Source organism: Castor canadensis, chromosome 4 (genome assembly GCF_047511655.1).
Source record: "Castor canadensis chromosome 4, mCasCan1.hap1v2, whole genome shotgun sequence".
Lineage (NCBI taxonomy): Eukaryota > Metazoa > Chordata > Mammalia > Rodentia > Castoridae > Castor > Castor canadensis.
In genome coordinates, this window is record NC_133389.1 from 106,804,083 (window position 1) to 106,823,441 (window position 19,359).

Below are 19,359 nucleotides of genomic sequence, written 5' to 3' on the forward strand. Positions count from 1 at the left end.
AGGATTAGCTCTGTACACAAATAACTTCCATAAATCAAGAAGGTAGGTAGATAAAAACGAAACCAAGTAGTTTGGGATTTACTGAATGGGCAGCAGAGCCAGAAGTCTTGAAGAATTTCAAAATGTCACTGTCATTCTGGGGTCCCCAATAGCAGGCATTAAAAAGAATATAATTTGAAATATGTTCAGGTTAGAGACTACAATAATTCTGTAAGACAGAAGGACTTTCTAATCTATAAAATCATGTCAAATCTCTCATCAGCCCTAGTCATAGGAAGGGCATGTATCCAATATCCTCATCCTACCATAAAGGACAAGATAAATAAATTGGACTGAAGTGAGGACTAGCTTGGACACTGTGGCCACTGCACAGTTAAGGACAAAAGGAAGATCTTTTACCTGATGTACTTGTCTGAAAACAAGAGGGGTACCACAAACCTTTCTGAGTAATTCAGTTTGTACTGGTCATTGTGGCTCTCCTGCAGTTACAAGTAAGCACACTTACCTCACTCAGATGGGTCTTCAGTTCCTGCACTTTTCTGTATCCAGGAGTGTCAAGTACTACTTGGTATTTGTCGCGCATCTTCCTTGCATTATCAGTATACAGGTAATTAGACTGAGAAAAAGAAATAAAAGTTAATCAATCATTTAGGGAACTGCATGTGATACTGTCTCTCAAATGGCTGACACATGCAAACTGAGCAGACCCTCTCTGTATCCTGGGATCTTCCCAGGTAGGAACAAAACCAATTGTCATTTAACTATGCCTATCATTTTTTATAGGAAGCACAGCTTGTGTTAAATGTGTCATGGCCTGCCCAAGTAAGTTGATGGCATATTTCTCCTTAAAAGTAGCAGCAGGGTAACATTCTTTCCTCCCAGGTCCCTAGGCACTGGTGATGGGGTGCATGGCACCCGGGCAGGTGTATTCTTACCCAGAGCTTCCTCAGGTGCCGGGAACGGACCATGTCTGGAGTGTCATACAGGAAACAGCCAAGTCCCTTCAAGATCCGCAGGTCCTCTTTGTATTTAATCTGTGGGGCAATTAGAAAAGCAGCTGGGCATGAGCAACTGTAAATTAAAAAATGGGGTAATAATTCTTCTTTTTTGATATACGCTAATCCTCCTTAACCAGTTTGCTTTCTGTGGCTTCTGTTATCCATTATTAACTGCAATCTGAAAATACTAAATGGAAAATTCCAGAAATAAGCAATTCATGTTTTAAATTACTTTTATTATAGTATATTGTTACTATTCTAATTTATTATTATTGTTAATCTCTCACTATGCCAAATTTATTTATTTATTTGTATTTGGCTTTGTACATTAGAATTAATACATTAAATACATTAAATTAATACATTAAAATTTATTTTTATTTTTGTGGTACTAGGGGTACATTGTGATATTTATAAAAGTTCTTACAATATATCATAGTTGAATTCACCCCCTCCATCATCACTATGCCAAGTTTATAAACTAAACTTTATCCTAGGTATATATGCATAGGAAAAATTACCCACAGTTTGAGGCAGTTACTGGGGGTCCTGACAGGTACCCCCTGCAGATAAAAGGGGAGCACTGTATCATTCATTTGGGTTCAACATGTCCACCCTAAGCTCTTAGTTTGCTTGCACTCAAATAAATTACAAGTTAAATCTCTAACCCTAAGCTGAGGAGAGACTATTGCTCTTATTTTATAATCATATTGATAGGAGAAAAACACAGATTGAATGGATTGATCTTTTAGGAGGAAGAAATAGCCAAAGAGAATTTAAAAAATGGCAACAGTATGTTGCTAGAGGGGGCAGGAGCAGGGTGAGCAGGAGGAAGATAGTAAACATGATCACGAGCACAGGGCTTAAACAGACAGCAGTTGGTAAGGGTTACATGCTGCATGTGGAATGGTGATCACTGAGTGATTAAGAGCAGAGGAGGCTTTGGTTTCCCCAGTGGTCCTTTCATTACTGTTCCCATGACTGGAGAAGGGTGGAGTTCTGTTTCTACACTGTTTCCCTTCCAAGTAACAGTCACTTGGCTAAGTACACTTAGTTTTAAGTATACTTAGTTTAGAGCATACAATGGAAAAGGCTGTTTAAAGCCCACTCGTTTTCTTAAAGGCAAGCCTATCTCTTGGTAAGGTTTGTCCAGGAAGAGCCCTAAGAGACACTTACATCACTGGTGATATCCCCCACATAGCGGCAGTGCAACACTTGGGGGGTGTAGGGCAGGGAGATCATGTGACCCTGCATCTTGAAGAAGTCTGATTTGTAGATCAACTAAAAAAACAAGAACAGAAACACATGTGTTGGAGACCAACTGGTTGACATTCTTTCTAGGTTTTGTGGCTTATCTTCTCTCCTAAGGAAATACTCACCTCACTGACTGCTTCTTGTGTCTTCTTGACTTGGCGGATTTCAGGTGTGTCAGGTGTTGTGTGAATCTTGTCTTTCAGTTTATGGTACAATTGTCGATACAGTCTCTACAGTGAAGGAAAAACCATTCTGGGTGCTTAGTATAGGATGCTGAGGGCATCTGCTAACTAATAAACAATCAAGTACTCTACATAAATATCCAGGAGAGGAAAGAGTAAGAATAAATAAAATGATTAAGACAAGAAGAAAAATGATATTTATTTCATTCAGATGAAGAATTCTGAGCACAGTCTTCTATGGTCTACCAGATGGTTGCATAGTAGGATCAGATGTACAAACCAATAATTGATGTAGAAAACCAGGATGTGAGTCAAACTAAAGTAAAATCTTATTAAATATTTTTTAATACAAATGTCAAAAGAAGGAATTATTTCCTTAGAAAATCTTTGCACCATAGTCTATGGAATTGGATCTCTTACTAAATACAGAAAAAGACTGCCAAGGATACCATATCAAAATAGTGACAAAAGAACCCTTTTGCACTTTGTGGATGTATAAGTTTCTGCTAAAATACAATAAATTCTTAAATGCACTGCAAACAAAGCTACAGTCTTTGAAATGCAGTAATTCCCACGGAGAATCAGCACTCACATACCTCACTAGTGACATTGTTGGCTCTCCGGACATGGACAAATGGAACATCCTTGGGGCCAAGTGTATATCCATTTGCCTTGATGTGTTCATAGGCTTCTTTGTACTTGAACTGCAAAAGCAAGGTCACAACAAGATCAGTGATGATTGTATAAAGAGCTGCATTGTACTTCTCAATTAGAAAGGACATGCCACCTGTATTTGAAAAATGTTTTCTAAACATGAAATATAAGAAAAAAACAGGCATGGTGGTTCACATCTGTAATTCCAGCACTCAGGAGGCTGAGACAGGAGTGGGAAGGGGGGAAGGAAGAAAGGAAAGAAGGAAGGAAGGGAGGAAGGACAGATGGAAGAAGGGAAGGAATGAAGGAAGAAGGAAAGGATGGATGGAAGGAAGGAAGGATGGAAGGGAGGAGGGGGAAGGGAGGAAAAGAAAGAGGGAAGGAGGAAGGAAGGAAGGAAGGAAGGAAGGAAAACATTTAATATTGTTCCAAGTCTTGAAAATTATTTGTTGGATGATAAAGCCAGGTCCAGAAAGGAAAAAAAAATTAACCTTGCTAGGTGAAATCTGTTGTAGGCAGGTATGCAAAATGCAAGATAAACTTGTATTTTTAGCCCCAATGTGGCTAGGGAGTTAGAAAATACAAAGATGGAGTAAGAGAATATTTTTTATTTTTTTGGTGGAACTGGGGTTTGAACTCAGAGCTTCACTCTTACAAAACAGGCCCTCTACTACTTGAGCCATACCTTCAGTCCATTTTGTTCTGGTTCTTTTGGAGATGGAATCTTATGAACTATCTGCCCAGGCTTGCCTTGAACCATGATCCTCCTGATCTCAGCCTCCCAAGTAGCTAGGATTACAGGTGTGAGCCACTGGTGCCCATTAATTTTTTAAATTGATGAATGACTTTATAGACTAACATGTTAGATTCTTATAGCCCAATATGTTTTGAAAACATATTGGGCTATAGGCTACTGGGTCCTGTCTGGCCAACAGGGTTCATTCCAGGACTCTTAGGATTATTATGGAAGGGAAAGTTTGGTCTCCAGCCAATGGTTGGTTTATGAGTAAAGTCTGCCAGGCTAGACTCATTGGGGTGACTAAAACTTCTCTAGGTCTTGCCCTTAGTAAATGCATCAAATCCCAATCTGGTACTTTTTAAAAAATGGAGAAGGGTAGTAGCGCCAACACCTGGGTAAGCTACAAGTAGTGATAACCTAAGGTAAATAGTGGGGGAAGTACAGAGCCAACAACTAGGCAAGACATCCTTTCTTTTTGAAAGGATACAGTGATGCGTGCATGAAGTGGTATTTCCAGTAAATGGTTTGGGATTGGTCAGGATGCTTCTGATCTAAGGCCAGCAGAAGCAGAGGCATCTTGATGCCATCGGCCCTCAGCCAAGGCTCCCATCATCCCATCCTAACTCCTGGGCTACCCAGGCACTGCTGGGCTGCAGAAGTAGCCAATTCCATCACATTCCCAGAAAACATGCTGTCTGCTGTCCGCTCTCCCATCATTCTATCATGTTGAACCTTGAGGGCCTGGCTTGAGGATAATAGACTATTAATATTAGTTCCTTCCCACCCCAACTTCAGACCCCAACTGAATAAGGAGACCACTTACATAGCTGCTCATGTACCGGGTGTCCTTGGAGTGTTTGAAGTGAGGGGTATCAACCGGAAGTCTGTACCCAGTGGGCAGGAAGCGCAGGCTTGTCTTGTACAGATTCTGCCGGGATGAAGAACAGATGAAGTGATGGATGGCCTTAAATAACTGATCTGACTTAAATGCCATAGAGCTCATGCTAGATTTTTGATCAGATCATTCATGTACTCATTCTCTCTGAATTGATTTCAAGCAGAACTTAAATCCAAAATGAGTCAGATTACTCTTAACCTACTGCTTTTGAAAAAGAGAATGCTGAGTGAAATGGCTTATAGGAAGTAATTCTTCTATGCTTCCATGTTGACTACCCAGCTCCTAGCAAGAATTTAGAAAATATAGAAAGAACAGGAAGCCAAGTACCACCTCAGCCAGTAACCCCACATTCAGGTGACATCCAAGCCATCATCAGTGAGATAGTTATAATTATCAGGCATATCTTTGTATTGCTCTATTCCAACTTCCCACAACCCCCTAAACACAGGATCTTGACATCAGGCTATGGAAGATGTTAGGATACACATATTCAAGACAGAAGGAGTGAAGGGAGGAGTTTCTGTTTGGGCCCTTAAACACTCTGGGAAGATACAGGTTCCAGAATAGTGGAAAAATAAAATCAAATTACTTCTCTTTAATACTAGAAAATTGAGATCAATGCACCACCACTGAGTAATACAGGTTAAGGAGATTAAACATATGAGTCAGGCCCAAATTCTTTCTCTTCAGAATTCTAACAGCAAGGTCTACCTTTATGTTTTACTGTTAGACTTTTATAATTAAATATGCTCTCTTTGAAATTTGATTTTAAGCTTTTTGAAAGCAGAGATGGTATTCTGGTCCTCTTTTTTATAACTTGTAGATATTGCTCAAAATCATGCCCATTTATTGTTTGTCTGATTGCTTGATAAGAGGATCCTACCAACCAAGAGGGAAGAAGAGCTATGTTCTATTTTTGATTTTCCAGCTCATTGAATGGAACAGCTTTTATACTTTACAAGGTCATATCAAGAGGATGTCCAAGATGAGATTGCTTCCACAGGGCCAGTGAGTGGCCTGGATTTCTGCTGGGCAGTCTCACTGCTTACCTCGCTTTGGAGCTTGTATGCATGAAGGGCCCGGTCTAGATCCACAGTTTTTGTAGTTGGAGCCACTTTGCCTCTGATACTGTGTACATAGTCATAGTGGTAGACAGCCTGTGTGCAGAGAGAGAAAGAGAGAGAGAGAGAGAGAGAGGCTTAACTGCAGAAGCAATGTTAGAATGGAAACCCATGTCTCTCTTTAAAACACATAATAAAACAACAGTAACAAAACCTGGGACTATAGCTCAGTGGTGGAGCACTTGCCTAGCATGTACAAGGCCTTGGGTTCTATCCTCAGTACCCAAGGTACACAAAAAAAGTACCCTGTTTCCTTTGCCTAGAGAACACTGATATGTTACTGTGCTGTGTCAATAGGATCAGAGCCAGGCTATGGACACTTCACTGAGAAGGAGAGAGAAAGAGAGCTCAGGTGGACATTTTTCCACCAGAAGTGCCAAAATAATACTTTCAACCTTCTAACTCACTAGTGGGATCTAATATTTACTTATTAACTTGTGGGTTTAATTTAACAAGAGCAGCTCAGTGAGCCTTTACACACACTTCCCCATTTTACACTTAGCTCAGAGGGATCACACGCTTTTCCCAAGCCTCTGGTTACACATGGTAGAGGTTCTAGCTTCAGAGCCTGCTTGCTTTTTATTCTCTCATTGTTGGCCCTAATTATTAGATCTAGACAGTGCTGCTTATGAGACAAAGTGAAATACAAAAGAAACTTTGGAAGTTCTAAAACATAAAGTATTCCACATACAGCTCACTCACAACTCCACTCTCACCAACTATTGACACTTCAGGTGTTTGGGAGCCAAGGGCAGAATCTTAAGCACTTTCTCTAGCACCAACTCTGATTGTCAACTGGGAAAGGCTGGCACTGCTTGTCTTTGATTGAGTAGTGGCCACTGTCTTTGTTACAGCCCACAGTAACTCCCATAGGGAACACTTACATCACTGAGCTGCTTCCCACTTTTGACAGCCTGAACATAGACTGGTGTGTCAGTCACCAACTTGTAGTCATTCCTTGTCTTCAGCACATGAGCTTTGTATTTGATCTGCAAGAGAAGGAAAACAGATGGGTACCTTTTATTGTACTAGAAACTGTTGGTTTTCACAGAGAGCTTAGTAGCTTTTAATTCACAATATTCACATTCATCGGCACTTATTGAAGAAAGAGGATGTATCTGAATTTTATTTTATAGAAATCAATATAACCAATGCTTATAGTCAATATGGGGCTTCCAGTGTCTTCTAGGAGACTTGATGGCTATTCTTCTAGGAAAAATTTTCTTTTGAAATCCTCATTGCAATATTAATTGCTGGAAAAATCTACTTTTTACAAATAAATCTTATGTATAGTCCATAAACTCTTAACAGATGGAATTTTCCTGTAATGAGAATTATTGGTCCCATTAATATATCCAAAATAGTCCAAAAGATGGAGAGAAGAGCCAGGAGTCCCTTCCTCACCCAGGATCAAAGTAAGCTGGACCACACTGTTTAACAGGAATGCCAGGTGCATGGCTGAGAAACAAATGCTCTGATCCTTGTGTCTTTCTCCACCTCAGCTCTTCTCAGCATCACTTCATACACAGTTGGTCTATGACAATGTCCTGTTTTCCATATTCTCTCCTTGACTCCACACTACGTAGAAATGGAAATATTCCAAAACACGAAACAAAGAAACTCACATCGTTGCGTAGATCATAAGCGTGCTTTGCATGGAGGATCTCAGGAGTGTCCCAGACGTAGCAACCAATGCCTTTCAGCCAGGTTAGGTCATCCTTGTACACAATCTAGAGGGGATCAACAGATGAAGGGGATCAGGAAAAAGTCTTTAACATAACTTTAACACTAAAAAAACAGATGTACCCTGGACCCAGAGTACACAGGGGAATAAAAAGCAAATGGTGTCATGCACTCTGGCTGAGGATGCTGAAGAAAGATGTGCTCATACAGCCCTGATTCCAGCGACAGCTCCAGAATCATCAGGCCCATGGAGAGTAAGAAAGCAAGTGGGGAAAACAGCTGAGGTGTACATACAGCTGAGTCTGCTTCTTTCTGGGGTGGGACAGTGGGATGAAGCAGGGGCAGGGGACCTTCCCAAGCCATGGGCTTACATCACTGATCTGATCTGTGACTTTCCTGACGTGGCTGTTGACTTGCAAGTCGGGGTGGCAAATCCACTCATGGAGGTGAAGACGGTAGTCAATCTCGCTGACTTTCTTCTGAGAATCCTTGGCAGTCACCATCTCTACCATGTCAGGCACAATGTGGATTTTCATCTTGTTCTTTTCATACACAGATCTGTACAGGCGCTGTGAAGTTAAAATTACATGTCAAATATACAGGAAAACTGTGTCAAGTCAGCATGGATTATGTGCTTTCCTTCCATACAAGAGAAGTCAGGGTATCTAGTTTAGAGCAAGCAGCTGGGGCAAGATGGGGGCTGGAATTTTCTGACACATTCTACTTGTTAATACTAGGAAAACTTAAAAAGAGAAGTGATACAGGCTGAGATGATACTCAGTGTCTTTACATAGGCACAGTTAGTGCCACGTGCCTGTCAGGTGGAAAATGATTTGATGGACAGCACATGGCTTTCACTTGGCTTCCCTATGAAGAAAGGTCTTTGAGGTAACTTACATCAATGTTAAGCTTGCCAACTCGGAGGCACCGTGCTGTGTTTGGATCGTCATCGACACTCTTTGGTAAAGTATAAAGAGCTTTGAATTTTTCATATTCTTCTCGGTACTTGATCTGTAGAGAAAAAGTACAAAGGATGAAATATAGTTATACAGAATGATAGATTGATTTTGTTAAAGGAGCATGAGACAATGGAAAAACCCTGCACTGAAATCTGGCTGACCTGGGGACACCGCTTCTCTGAGCTCATGCTCCATCTGCACGGAGACATAGCACTCTTAGACACACCATGGGGTCTATTGTGAGACTTAAATCAGGCCATATCTAAAAGTGCTTTTAAACTGTAAAGCACTATAGAATTCTAATTATTGTTTTTAAGCACCTAAATCAACATTTGTACAGTTGCTGTTACTATAACCAACTCATTTTTAGGATTATGTAATTTCTATTTTATTAAAATTATTTTTGTGGTTCTGGGGATCAAATCCAGGGCCTTGCATATGCAATGCAAGTGCACCACCACTGAGCTACATTACCAGCCCAAGATTATGTGATTTTTGAATAGTCTCTTTTGTGATAATGGCTTTATTTTTCTCACTATCATAAGTGAAAGATCAAAACTGCTCATGAATGTCTTTGTTTTGAATAACTGAAAAGCCTATGCCTAAGAAACATCATTCTTGAATTTTAGTTTCCACAAACTCTTCAAAAAACAGTGCAACCAACTTCTAATTCTTTATCTGTGTTGCCTATTAATTAATGATCCATGATTGCATGTACTAAGTGGTGATGATAAGGCAGAGATGAAATCCAACCTTCCAGCACCTGGTGATAAAATACAAACTCTCTCCTAACCCAGAGACCCACATCTCAGTGAAAAAAGGGAGATGGAACATTTGTATCACAATTCCCACAAAGTCCTTCATTGACTAGAGACCAACCTAAATTTCTACCAGAATTTTCCAGAACCGAAAATTCTAGCTTCTCACATCTAACCTATTTCTCAGCTATAAAGAAGAGAACATTCAAATGAAATGGTTTTTTTTTCTTAAAATATTTTTAAAAACTTTTAAAGGATTAATTTCTCTATATCCCCATCTTGTTCCAACAACAGTTCACCGAGAATCCTGCCTTTCTATAACTGTTTTCATGACCCAAGGAAAAAGCCAACACTGGACTTTGTAAATCCTATGTACAAAACTCTTCTTTCCTCATGAAAAGTTTGCTTCTGTGGCCTACTCTGCTTATTTGGGAATGCTTATGTTATAGCTAGTTATCATATCCCTGATTTCATTTTGCCCCAAAGCCTGCATAATTCTATTGAAAACTGCCTATTTTGTACAGTATGTCTTCTTTCCTCACTTCTGGCTTACACAGAGACTATCCATCCATGTCATCTGTAGACAGCCAGCCTAAAAGGCCACCTCTGTGTCCTTCTTACTGGTATTTGTGACTGCCCAGACTGCAGGGCCCCTAGAGGAGGCACTGAGCACGCAGACTCCGATGACCAAATACTTGACTGTCTAGAGAGGTGCTGGGAATACCATTTGAATCAGCCCAAAAAATTCTTGGAGTGGGGAGGATGGGACAGCAGAGGGCTGTTGTGTTTGTGCTTGACTTACATGGCTGGCCAGATGCTTCTGGTTCTTGGCATGTGTCAGGGACAAGGTGCTGGAAGGCAGGACATAGCTGGTGGCTTTCACTTTATCCCATGCTTCCTTGTACAGGTTCTGGAGGGGTTAAAAGTATTGAGAATATGCAATACACTATGCTTAGCTCCCAAGTACTGTTTTCCCTTTGTTTATGTCCTTCTCAGACAGTCCTTGCCACCCCCAGGACTCCCTTCAATTTGAGATTTATTTAACTGTACATTCAAGAATTTCATAAGATAAAGTAGGAATCTGAAGATTCTAAAAACCTGGAGAAATCTTTAGGGATAGGGTGATTACCCCATTTAATCTCTTATTGTCACTGAAGGGGAAAAGGTGGCACATACAAAAAATAACTCAACTCACACTGCTAAAAAGACTCTTTAGATTCTTGGTTCTGTCATAATCCACTGTTTCTAGAACTGTGGTATATTTGTCCTTAGTCTGATGGTAATTTTCTTTATATTTCACCTATAGACAAAAAAAGAAAAAGAGAATGGCTTATTCACTCCTGTTGTTGGGAGATATGTAAAGATAAGAAATAGGTTTGACCCTAGAAAAGAAGGAAGAAAAGCACACCTCGCTGGCATTGATGCCACTCTGCAGCGCAGTCACATGAAGTGGTGTGTCTGTGACCATGCTATAGTTTTTTAGATTTTCTTTACCTGCTGCTGTGTATTGTATCTGTGAAGAAAAAGAAAAGTCACCAAGACTGGTAAACTACAGGTATGTCATCAGTTTCAGCTGTTTGTGCCAACATAGATGTCCCTTCACTTATTTTTGGGTTCTGCTTTAATCCTAAGAAGCAGACTGTCATTGGGTAGTTCTGTAGTCTTGCAGTCCTGTAGGCTACCAAAACAAATAGCTTCTCTTGACCAAGAGTGGGGTCTGGATATTTGCTAGGATCCCTTCTCATTTTGTTGCCTTCTCCATGCCCATCCTTCACCCATCAGCAGCAGCCCCTCAGTGTCAACAGTCTGTTAGACAGTCCGTTAGGGTCTGTTACCCTACCAGAGCTCAGCCGTGTGCTGGCACATGCCCCAGAAGCTTATTGTTCTTCCTTCAAAATGTATCTGCCTGTGGTCAAAGTATACTTTTCATCCTACTCTCTGCAAGTGAAACTGGTCAAGGTACAGATTCTTACCTCTCAGGTAATTTCCTGTAATAAATGTACAAAATGTACATAGCCTTTAGCCATAGCAGAGACTCCTGCTAATACAGACCACCAGGGGAGGTTTAGTTGGGGCCAGGGTGAGGGGAGGAATTTGGTTCCCTTAGATTATGCACCATTACAACAGAGTCTCAGCCAGATCAGAGAGACAGCCTGGCCAGCAGCCAGCTGACACATTCATGGATTCTGAGGACCCAGAAAGACCCAGTCTTTCTAGGGTGGGTGGTGGCTCACCTGACTCTGGAGGTCATATGATTTCTTAGCATGGAGGATCTGAGGTGTATCCCAAACATAGCAACCAATGCCTTTCAGCCAATTCAAGTCATCTTTGTATACATTCTGCAAGAAAGAAAGAACAGTGAACCAGCAGGGAAGGATAATGGGGGGTGAATATGATCAAAGTACTTTATATATATATCTATGATAATATTATAATGAAACCCTCTAAAAGCTGTTAAAAAGGGGGTGAGGGATAGGGTTAGGAAAGATGGAATGAATTTGATCAAAGTATATGATATGCCTATATGTACATATCAATTGATTTATGCTAATAAAAATTTTTAAAAAGGAGAAAGAACAGTGAAAGGTAACAAGTATTCTGAATTTACAATTGAGCATTTATAGATTCTTATTGGTCCTCGATGTGCTCAGTGTTTTGAGGACAGAGGGTGGGCCTCTCACCAGCTGAGAGGTCTTTAGTTTCCTGGCCTAAGAAAGTCAGGAGGGGAGAATTCCTGTTATTTAGAATCTAGTGTTGAACAGATTAAATATTCAACACAGGTATCCTTTCCACCAAAGAGTGGTTACTCATGCCACTTTGTGCTGAAAGTCACTGGGTATGAACACAGGGACAACTGGAGCATGGAAGGTTATGGCAGGACTGGGTGAAACCAATAACTAAGTCAGGCTGCAGAAAGGACATCATACATCACTTAAGATCTCCTGGGCATTTCGGGCACGAATAATGTTGGGTTCTTCTGGAAGGGATGTCCACTGGTGAAAGTAGTGCCGATACTCCAGATCGCTGAGGATGTACTGGCACCTTTTAGCCAGCACGTGATTCATCATATCATTGGGGATATGCACATTCGCTTTTGTGTCCTCATAATCTCTTCTGTAGTTCAACTAAAGAATAATGTTTTTAAAGACAGAAATTAGAAGAGAATTAAATGAGTGATTCACATCAATATCCCATCCTTGTGCAATGTCAGGTTAATACTGACCTTGTTACTTTCTCCTTTTCACAAATACAGAACCCTCACTGTGTGTTTGTTAGTACAGGGGGAAGGGGAAGGGAGAAAGACTGCAGCCACCAAGGGTGCACAGGTAGGGGTGGGAAAATCTCAAGAGTGACCCATTTTTGCCTCTCCATCCCTCACCTAATCTTGAGCAATGGGCTAGGTTATAAGTAGGCAGATACAAGAAAACATGGAATGAAGACCAGTGGAACAGAATAGAGGACCAAGATATGAATCCACACAACTATACCCACCTCATTTTTGACAAAGGTGCCAAAAATATACGATGGAGAAAAGACAGCCTCTTCAACAAATGTTGCTGGGAAAAGTAGTTAACCGTCTGCAAGAAACTGAAACTAGATCCATGTCTATCACCCTGTTATATTATCAATTCAAAATGGATCAAGAACTTAAATATCAGACCTGAAACTCTGAAATTATTACAGGAAGGAGCAGGAAACACTGTGGAACTAATAGGTATAGGGAAGGACTTCCTCAATAGAACCCCAGCAGCCCAGCAACTAAGAGAAAGAATGGACAAATGGGACTTCATAAAATTAAAAAGCTTCTGCACAACAAAAGAAATGGTCTCTAAACTGAAGAGACCACCCACAGAGTGGGAGAAAATATTTGCCAGCTATACATCAGACAAAGGACTGATAACCAGAATAACAGGGAACATAAGAAACTAAACTCTCCTAAAATCAATGAACCAATTAAAAAATGGGCTACTGAACTAAACAGAACTTTCTCAAAAGAAGAAATTCAAATGGCAAAAAAGCACATGAAAAAATGCTCACCATCTCTAGCCATAAAGGAAATGCAAATTAAAACCACACTAAGATTCTACCTCACCCCTGTTAGAATAGCCATCATTAGCAACACCACTAACAACAGGTGTTGGCGAGGATGTGGGGAAAAATGAACTCTCATCCACTGCTGGTGGGAATGCAAGCTAGTGCAACCGCTCTGGAAAAAAATTTGGAGACTTAGTAAAAATCTAAACATAGACCTGCCATATGATCTAGCAATCCCACTCCTGGGGATATACCCAAAGGAATTCAACACAGGTTACTCCAGAGGCACCTGCACACCAATGTTTATTGTAGTGCTATTCACAATAGCCAAGCTATGGGAACAACCAAGATGCCCCACTACTGATGAATGGATCAAGAAACTGTGGTATTTATACACAATGGAATTTTACTCAGCCATGAAGAAAAATGAAATCTTATCATTTGCAGGTAAATGGATGGAACTGGAGAACATCATTCTGAGTAAGGTCAGCCAGGCTCAGAAGACCAAAAATCATATGTTCTCCCTCATATGAGGACTTTAGATCTAGGGCAAATGCAGCAATGTGGTTGGACTTGGATCACATGACAAGGGAGAGCACATACTGGTGATATAGAAATAGGTAGAAAACCCAAAACATGAAAGTGTTTGTTGTCCCCACTCCAGGGGAGCTAATACAGAAACCTTAAAGCAACAGAGGTTGCTTTTAGGTTGCTTTTTATCATGAGAAGGGGATCAGTAAACAAGTGTAAAGATCAGTTAGAGATGAATCAACATGGGTCATAACACGTGTACACGAAAGCAATGCTATCCTCAACTCAACTAGCAAAAACTCTTTGTCTTCCTTATTAGCCTTGTGTCTGTTCTTCAACAAAATTAGTGATAAGGGCAGAACAGGACCTGCCTGGAACTGAGGGGGAGGAGGAAAGAGGGTAGGGGAAGGAGGTAGGGGAGAGAAATGACCCAAACAATGTATGTACATGTGAATAAATGAATAATTAAAAAAAAAGAAAACACGGAAGCTGTACAAATCCACACTGGAGTGAGCTTTGGCTTACCGCACTCCTCATCTGCTGGAAATCCAGACAGTGAACCACACCAGGGAATTCGCCAATGACTTTTCCAGCCAGGTAGTGGCCCTTCTGCTTCTCATATGTCTCTTTGTATTTCAGCTGTGAAATGGGTTCAATGTTGAGAATCACTGGAGTTCTCTAACCAGTCCCTTGCTCTCAATAAAGACCCCAAACCTATGAGAGGAAAACGTCATACTGACCTCACTGTTCACCAGGTCAGCATGTTTGGCTCCAACAATGGGAATATAGCGCTCATCCAGAGTATAGCCATAAGCTTTGGTTCCTTCCCACGCCCCCTTGTATAGTATCTAGAACAAAGAAATATGTATCAATAAAAGTTTGCACACAACTACTTTCAGATACTACTAAAACAATTGGTAAAGTTAAGGTAAAACCTTTTTGTTCAAGGAAATGTTTAAATCTTTATTTATAGCCTATAGTGTGCCTACCTAGAATAGGTCAAGCATCTGACTAAGTTAAATCTATAGGTTCTGAGATATTTTATAACAGAGTTAACCAGTCAGTTCTCATAAAAATGAGAAGCTTGAACCATCAAGGATTGCTTTCTATTGGGCATACAAATACACACTCCTCCTTTAAAGGAGTTGAATTAAGTTTTGAAAGCAAGTTTTCCATTTGTTAGCTAGAGATGCTTCTATATGATTGCTGAAGATGGTTCCTAGAGCCCTTTAGAACTTGTTCTGTTATTATCTATCTATCTATGTCTGTTCCTCTCACTTGTATGAGCTCCTGAAGAACTTGTCTCAATGAGTGTTAGCTCCTCAATGCCTCCCAGAGGGCCTGTTACCTCACAAGAGTTCAAAATATACCAACTGAATGCATGCTTCTCACTTTGAATAATATGCTACTTCCAACAAACAAGATGAAGTACGATGAAAGCAGTAAGTTGCTCACACAATTAGTCAAGGACATGAATTCTCACAAGAGCCTAAAATTAGGAACTGACTTGTTATGGCATAGGACTTACAGTACTGTAGAGTTTTCCCATGTCTTTGGAGTGGGAGATATATGGTGTATCTGGAGAAAATATATACTTGCCCTTGGCTTTATTAAATGTTTCTTTATATTTTACCTAAGGAGAGAAAACAAAACCAAACCTTTTGATTACTGTATCTATTTAAATTTTGATAGGATCTACCTAGCAACATACTAATCAGTCTACATTTAGAGATTAAAACTAACCAACTGATTAAATCTCAGTCCATTTTAGCTAATAGAATATAATATTTTGGACAAGAACATAAATATCTGAAAGTACACACTTACTATGACTTTGAAGTTACCAACCTTACAAAGATTATCTTATAATTGACCCCTCTCCAATTTCTAACAAGCAATTACCAAGAGTTAATCTAATATAATTAGTCTATGTATGTGCAAACAAACTTACATCACTTTGATTGACTGAGTTAATCTTGGCCAAAACAATCTCTGGAGGATCAACCACGCTTGTAAAGTTAGGGTAGTTGTCAAGAGCATCTTTTTTATATTTTATCTGCAAAGAAAAAGAGATAATTAAGACAGGTCTAGGTCTGGAGATGTGGCTCAGGAGGTAGCTTGCCTGCTATGCAAGTGCAAAGCCCTGAATTTAAACCCCAGTCTCTCTCTCTCTCTCTCTCTCTCTCTCTCTCTCTCTCTCTCTCTCACACACACACACACACACACACACACACACACACACACACATGCAATTAGTAAGACAGGTCTATCCCTACAGCCACCAACCCCTACATGGCAGATAAGGAGGGTAGGCAGTAGGTTAAAAAGGGACCAGATTTTGTGTACCTGATTCACCATTTCCTGGTTCTTAGTAACCCTCACATGGTCCACAGAATCTAGGGGAATCCAGCCAATGCCTCGTAGCCACTCCAGGTCAGCTTTGTAGATATTCTAAGAGTAGAAAGAGAAATGTGATGGGGTATAAATGACTCAGACACAGGATTAATTACAAAAAGAGGGGTCCAAATTTCTCTTGAGCAGCTACTGTCTTATGTGTTCTAGTGTAACTTCACCCAAGCAATATTTCTTGACCCTGTAACTGTGCATGTGGCCTGGTGCTTGGAGGTTTAAGGAACATGTGTAAGGCTAAGTACTATGAGAACAAGATCACTTGAGTGCTATGGGAATTAATGGGAGGGGACCATTTCTTCAGGCTGTGATAATAAGAAAAGATTTACTAAGGAGGTTGTGGTTTTAGATAGATTTGGTCCATTTAGGTATGTAGAACCATGTGGGTGTATTTAGATTAAATGAAAGAAATCACGCAAGTAACTACTCATGTAGTTGTAGGAAAGAGGAAAGCATCTCCTCCAGTGTGGCTACACTACTTCTGTTTCTACCACCACCACCCCTCCTGCCCATTGCTCCTGGATTTTCTCAGCCCACAACTTAAGCTAAATGAGTAGGAGCTGCTAATCTGATTAAATTCCACAACAGTCATTCTGCTGCAGCAACCAATGAGGTGGAGTGTTCAATTTCAGCATCTATGCTACAGGCAGTCTTTGACTTCCTGGTTTTCTTTTGGTAACAATGAGAAGACTCAGGGTTAGCTTTTCTGTGTAAGCAAGTAAGTCATTGCATCATGTTTCTGTGCTCACCTACAGATAAGGTAGAGATCTTAATTGAAGTTTTGGCACAAGCTATCTTAGCATTACCAAAACTCTTCATAAAGGATGCTGGCCCTCCTGTGACTTAACCAGTACTTTGTTTCTCTTCTGCTTTGAATTCTTGTAAGCCACTCCTTCTCCTTCTTAAATGCTTTGAGGAATAACTATCTCAGCAAAGCAGGAATAAGGCACTCTTAGGTCCTTGTCTATATCAACATCTAATATTTTCACAACCTCAACTTAACCTCAATTCTTACCAAGCAAATTATTTTAAATCAGCCGATCTTCACTCTAAAGTAAATGTGAGTGAGGAGTTGCTGATAGCAGAAACGGCACAAACACAGCAGAGTTTAAAAATATGACTTTGAAAGTTATTCACAAATGCAGTCAGTAGGCAGGGCTATTGATCAGTTGCTGTTCCTGTTCTTTCTCTACTTCAGATCCAGCCCCAAGTTTCAAAAGCAGATGATTTTGAAATGCTGCTTACCATTCTCAGAGTGCATTGTACATTTCTTGATAATGAAGAAATGAAAGTCACTTACGTCGCTCTGTAGGTCATAGGCCTTCCTTGCTTGAATGACATCATTTTGGTCAGGATGGCACATCCATTGGTGCAGGTAGTGACGGTAATCAATATCACTGACAAGGGTCTGTCCCTCCTTGGCAGCCACGACTGACACCATGTCGGCAGGTATATTGATTTTGGCCTTTGTTTTGTGATAGTCCTCTTTGTAGAGTCTGTCATTCTGAATCTGGCCTGCATGCTCAAACCACACCAGTTTAGGGTCATCTCTCATGGTCGGAACGCCAACATAGTGACCCTTCTGCTTTACATGTTCTGCTTTATATTTCAACTGATGGGAAGAAAGGCATAGATTCTGTCAGCTTTGGCACACTCGCAAGGCAGAGGGGCCTGGTCTTCTGCTAAGGAACATCAAAAAATTCAGTCCCCCAACTGCTTGTCTGACTACTCCCACCCCAAGAACAGATAACAAAAAGTGCTCAAAAATATGAAGAAATGGCTGGGCACCAGTGGCTCACACCTGTAATCCCAGCTAGTTGTGAGGCTGAGATGGGGAAGATCACAGTTTAAGGCCAGCCTGGGCAAAAAAGCTCATGAGACCCTATCTCGACCAATAGCTGGGCATGGAAGCATGCTGTCATCTCAAGCTACTTAGGAAGCTGAGATTGGGAGGATCATGGTTCCAGGCCAGCTGAGGCAAAAAAGTTCATGAGACCCCAACTCAACAGAAAAAACCTGGGTATGGTTGTATGTGCCTGTCATTCCAGCTATGGTGGGAAGTATACAATAGGAAAATGGTGGGATATTGGTCCAGGCCAGCCTGGTCAAAAAGTGGGGCCCTATCTTCAGAATAACCCAAGCAAAAAGAGCTGGAGGCATGACTCAAGTGATAGAGTGCTACCTAGGAATCACAAAGTCCTGAGTTCAAATCCCATAAAAGAAGAAGAAGAAGGCAGAAATTTTAAAGTAGGAAAAAAAGCCACATACTTATTTTGTAATTCTGAAAATAAATTATTTTGGTAGCTTAGAGATTTTACAGAAGGCAGGAAATATAAGAAAAAGTAAAGAATTCAAACAATAGCATTTGTGTTTTGTTTTTCTTTTTGCAATGCTGAGCTTTGTACATACGAGGCAAACACTCTACCACTGATCTGCATTGCCAACCCACAAACAGTAGCTTTTGAAGAAGCTAAGGAAAAAAAAAAAAAAAAAGCAGCTGTAACAACCTCAAAACACAAAACCCAGGAGAAAAGACCGAAAGGAAAACAGGTACTCCAGCCCTTAGCAGGCCCAGCCAGGTCTCCCAAACTGAAATCAACATCCCCAAAGTGGTATCTTATGTCTCAGACATTACTGGCATCCCTATGGGCAAGGTCCAGTTTCTAAAAGCTCGCTCATAGTAGGATACATTACCTCACTCTGAACATCACTGGAGTGATGGGCGTGAACAAACGGTACAGCATCTGGAGGCAAAATGTAACCTGTGGCCTTTTGTTTCTCCCAGCCTTCCTTGTAGAGGTACTAAGAGAGAGTCACAATAGGGGTTAAATGAGGAGTCAGAAGGGAGGGACAAGCCACATGCATAAATCTCCTACAGTTCCATTGGGTTTTCTGTCCCTACACAAAGTACCAGGCTTCCAGGTAAAATCCATACCTGGTCCAGGATCCGGGCAGCCTCCTGAGCAGTGTGCAGCAGGGGCGTTTCTGTGAGGGTGTAGTTTGATTTGATGGCATTCCAATCTTTCCGGTATTTAATCTAAAAGCAAGAGGCAGCAGGGCAAGTTACTTAAAGTTAATCAAACATCATTTGTCCAAGCAATTGCTTAGCACTAATAATTTCAGTGTTTAAAATGCCTA

General features: G+C 40.7%; 1 protein-coding gene across 45 annotated transcripts in view; it reads right to left on the reverse strand.

The window, feature by feature from the left end:
• The window catches only part of Neb (nebulin), a 202,863-nt gene that overhangs the window by 59,671 nt on the left and 123,833 nt on the right, over nt 1-19,359 (reverse strand). For all 45 annotated transcript variants that reach the window (XM_074070778.1, XM_074070748.1, XM_074070741.1 and 42 more), the window contains 24 exons: nt 19,157-19,258; nt 18,916-19,023; nt 17,522-17,833; nt 16,159-16,263; nt 15,764-15,868; nt 15,341-15,445; nt 14,553-14,660; nt 14,338-14,451; nt 12,174-12,371; nt 11,481-11,585; nt 10,655-10,759; nt 10,442-10,546; nt 10,049-10,156; nt 8,427-8,540; nt 7,901-8,098; nt 7,472-7,576; nt 6,731-6,835; nt 5,775-5,882; nt 4,651-4,755; nt 3,031-3,138; nt 2,378-2,482; nt 2,175-2,279; nt 936-1,034; nt 506-616 (listed from right to left, as the gene is read on the reverse strand). In XM_074070778.1, coding sequence (XP_073926879.1) covers nt 506-616; nt 936-1,034; nt 2,175-2,279; nt 2,378-2,482; nt 3,031-3,138; nt 4,651-4,755; nt 5,775-5,882; nt 6,731-6,835; nt 7,472-7,576; nt 7,901-8,098; nt 8,427-8,540; nt 10,049-10,156; nt 10,442-10,546; nt 10,655-10,759; nt 11,481-11,585; nt 12,174-12,371; nt 14,338-14,451; nt 14,553-14,660; nt 15,341-15,445; nt 15,764-15,868; nt 16,159-16,263; nt 17,522-17,833; nt 18,916-19,023; nt 19,157-19,258 — 2,943 coding nt within the window. The remainder of the gene's footprint in view (nt 1-505; nt 617-935; nt 1,035-2,174; nt 2,280-2,377; nt 2,483-3,030; nt 3,139-4,650; nt 4,756-5,774; nt 5,883-6,730; nt 6,836-7,471; nt 7,577-7,900; nt 8,099-8,426; nt 8,541-10,048; nt 10,157-10,441; nt 10,547-10,654; nt 10,760-11,480; nt 11,586-12,173; nt 12,372-14,337; nt 14,452-14,552; nt 14,661-15,340; nt 15,446-15,763; nt 15,869-16,158; nt 16,264-17,521; nt 17,834-18,915; nt 19,024-19,156; nt 19,259-19,359) is intronic.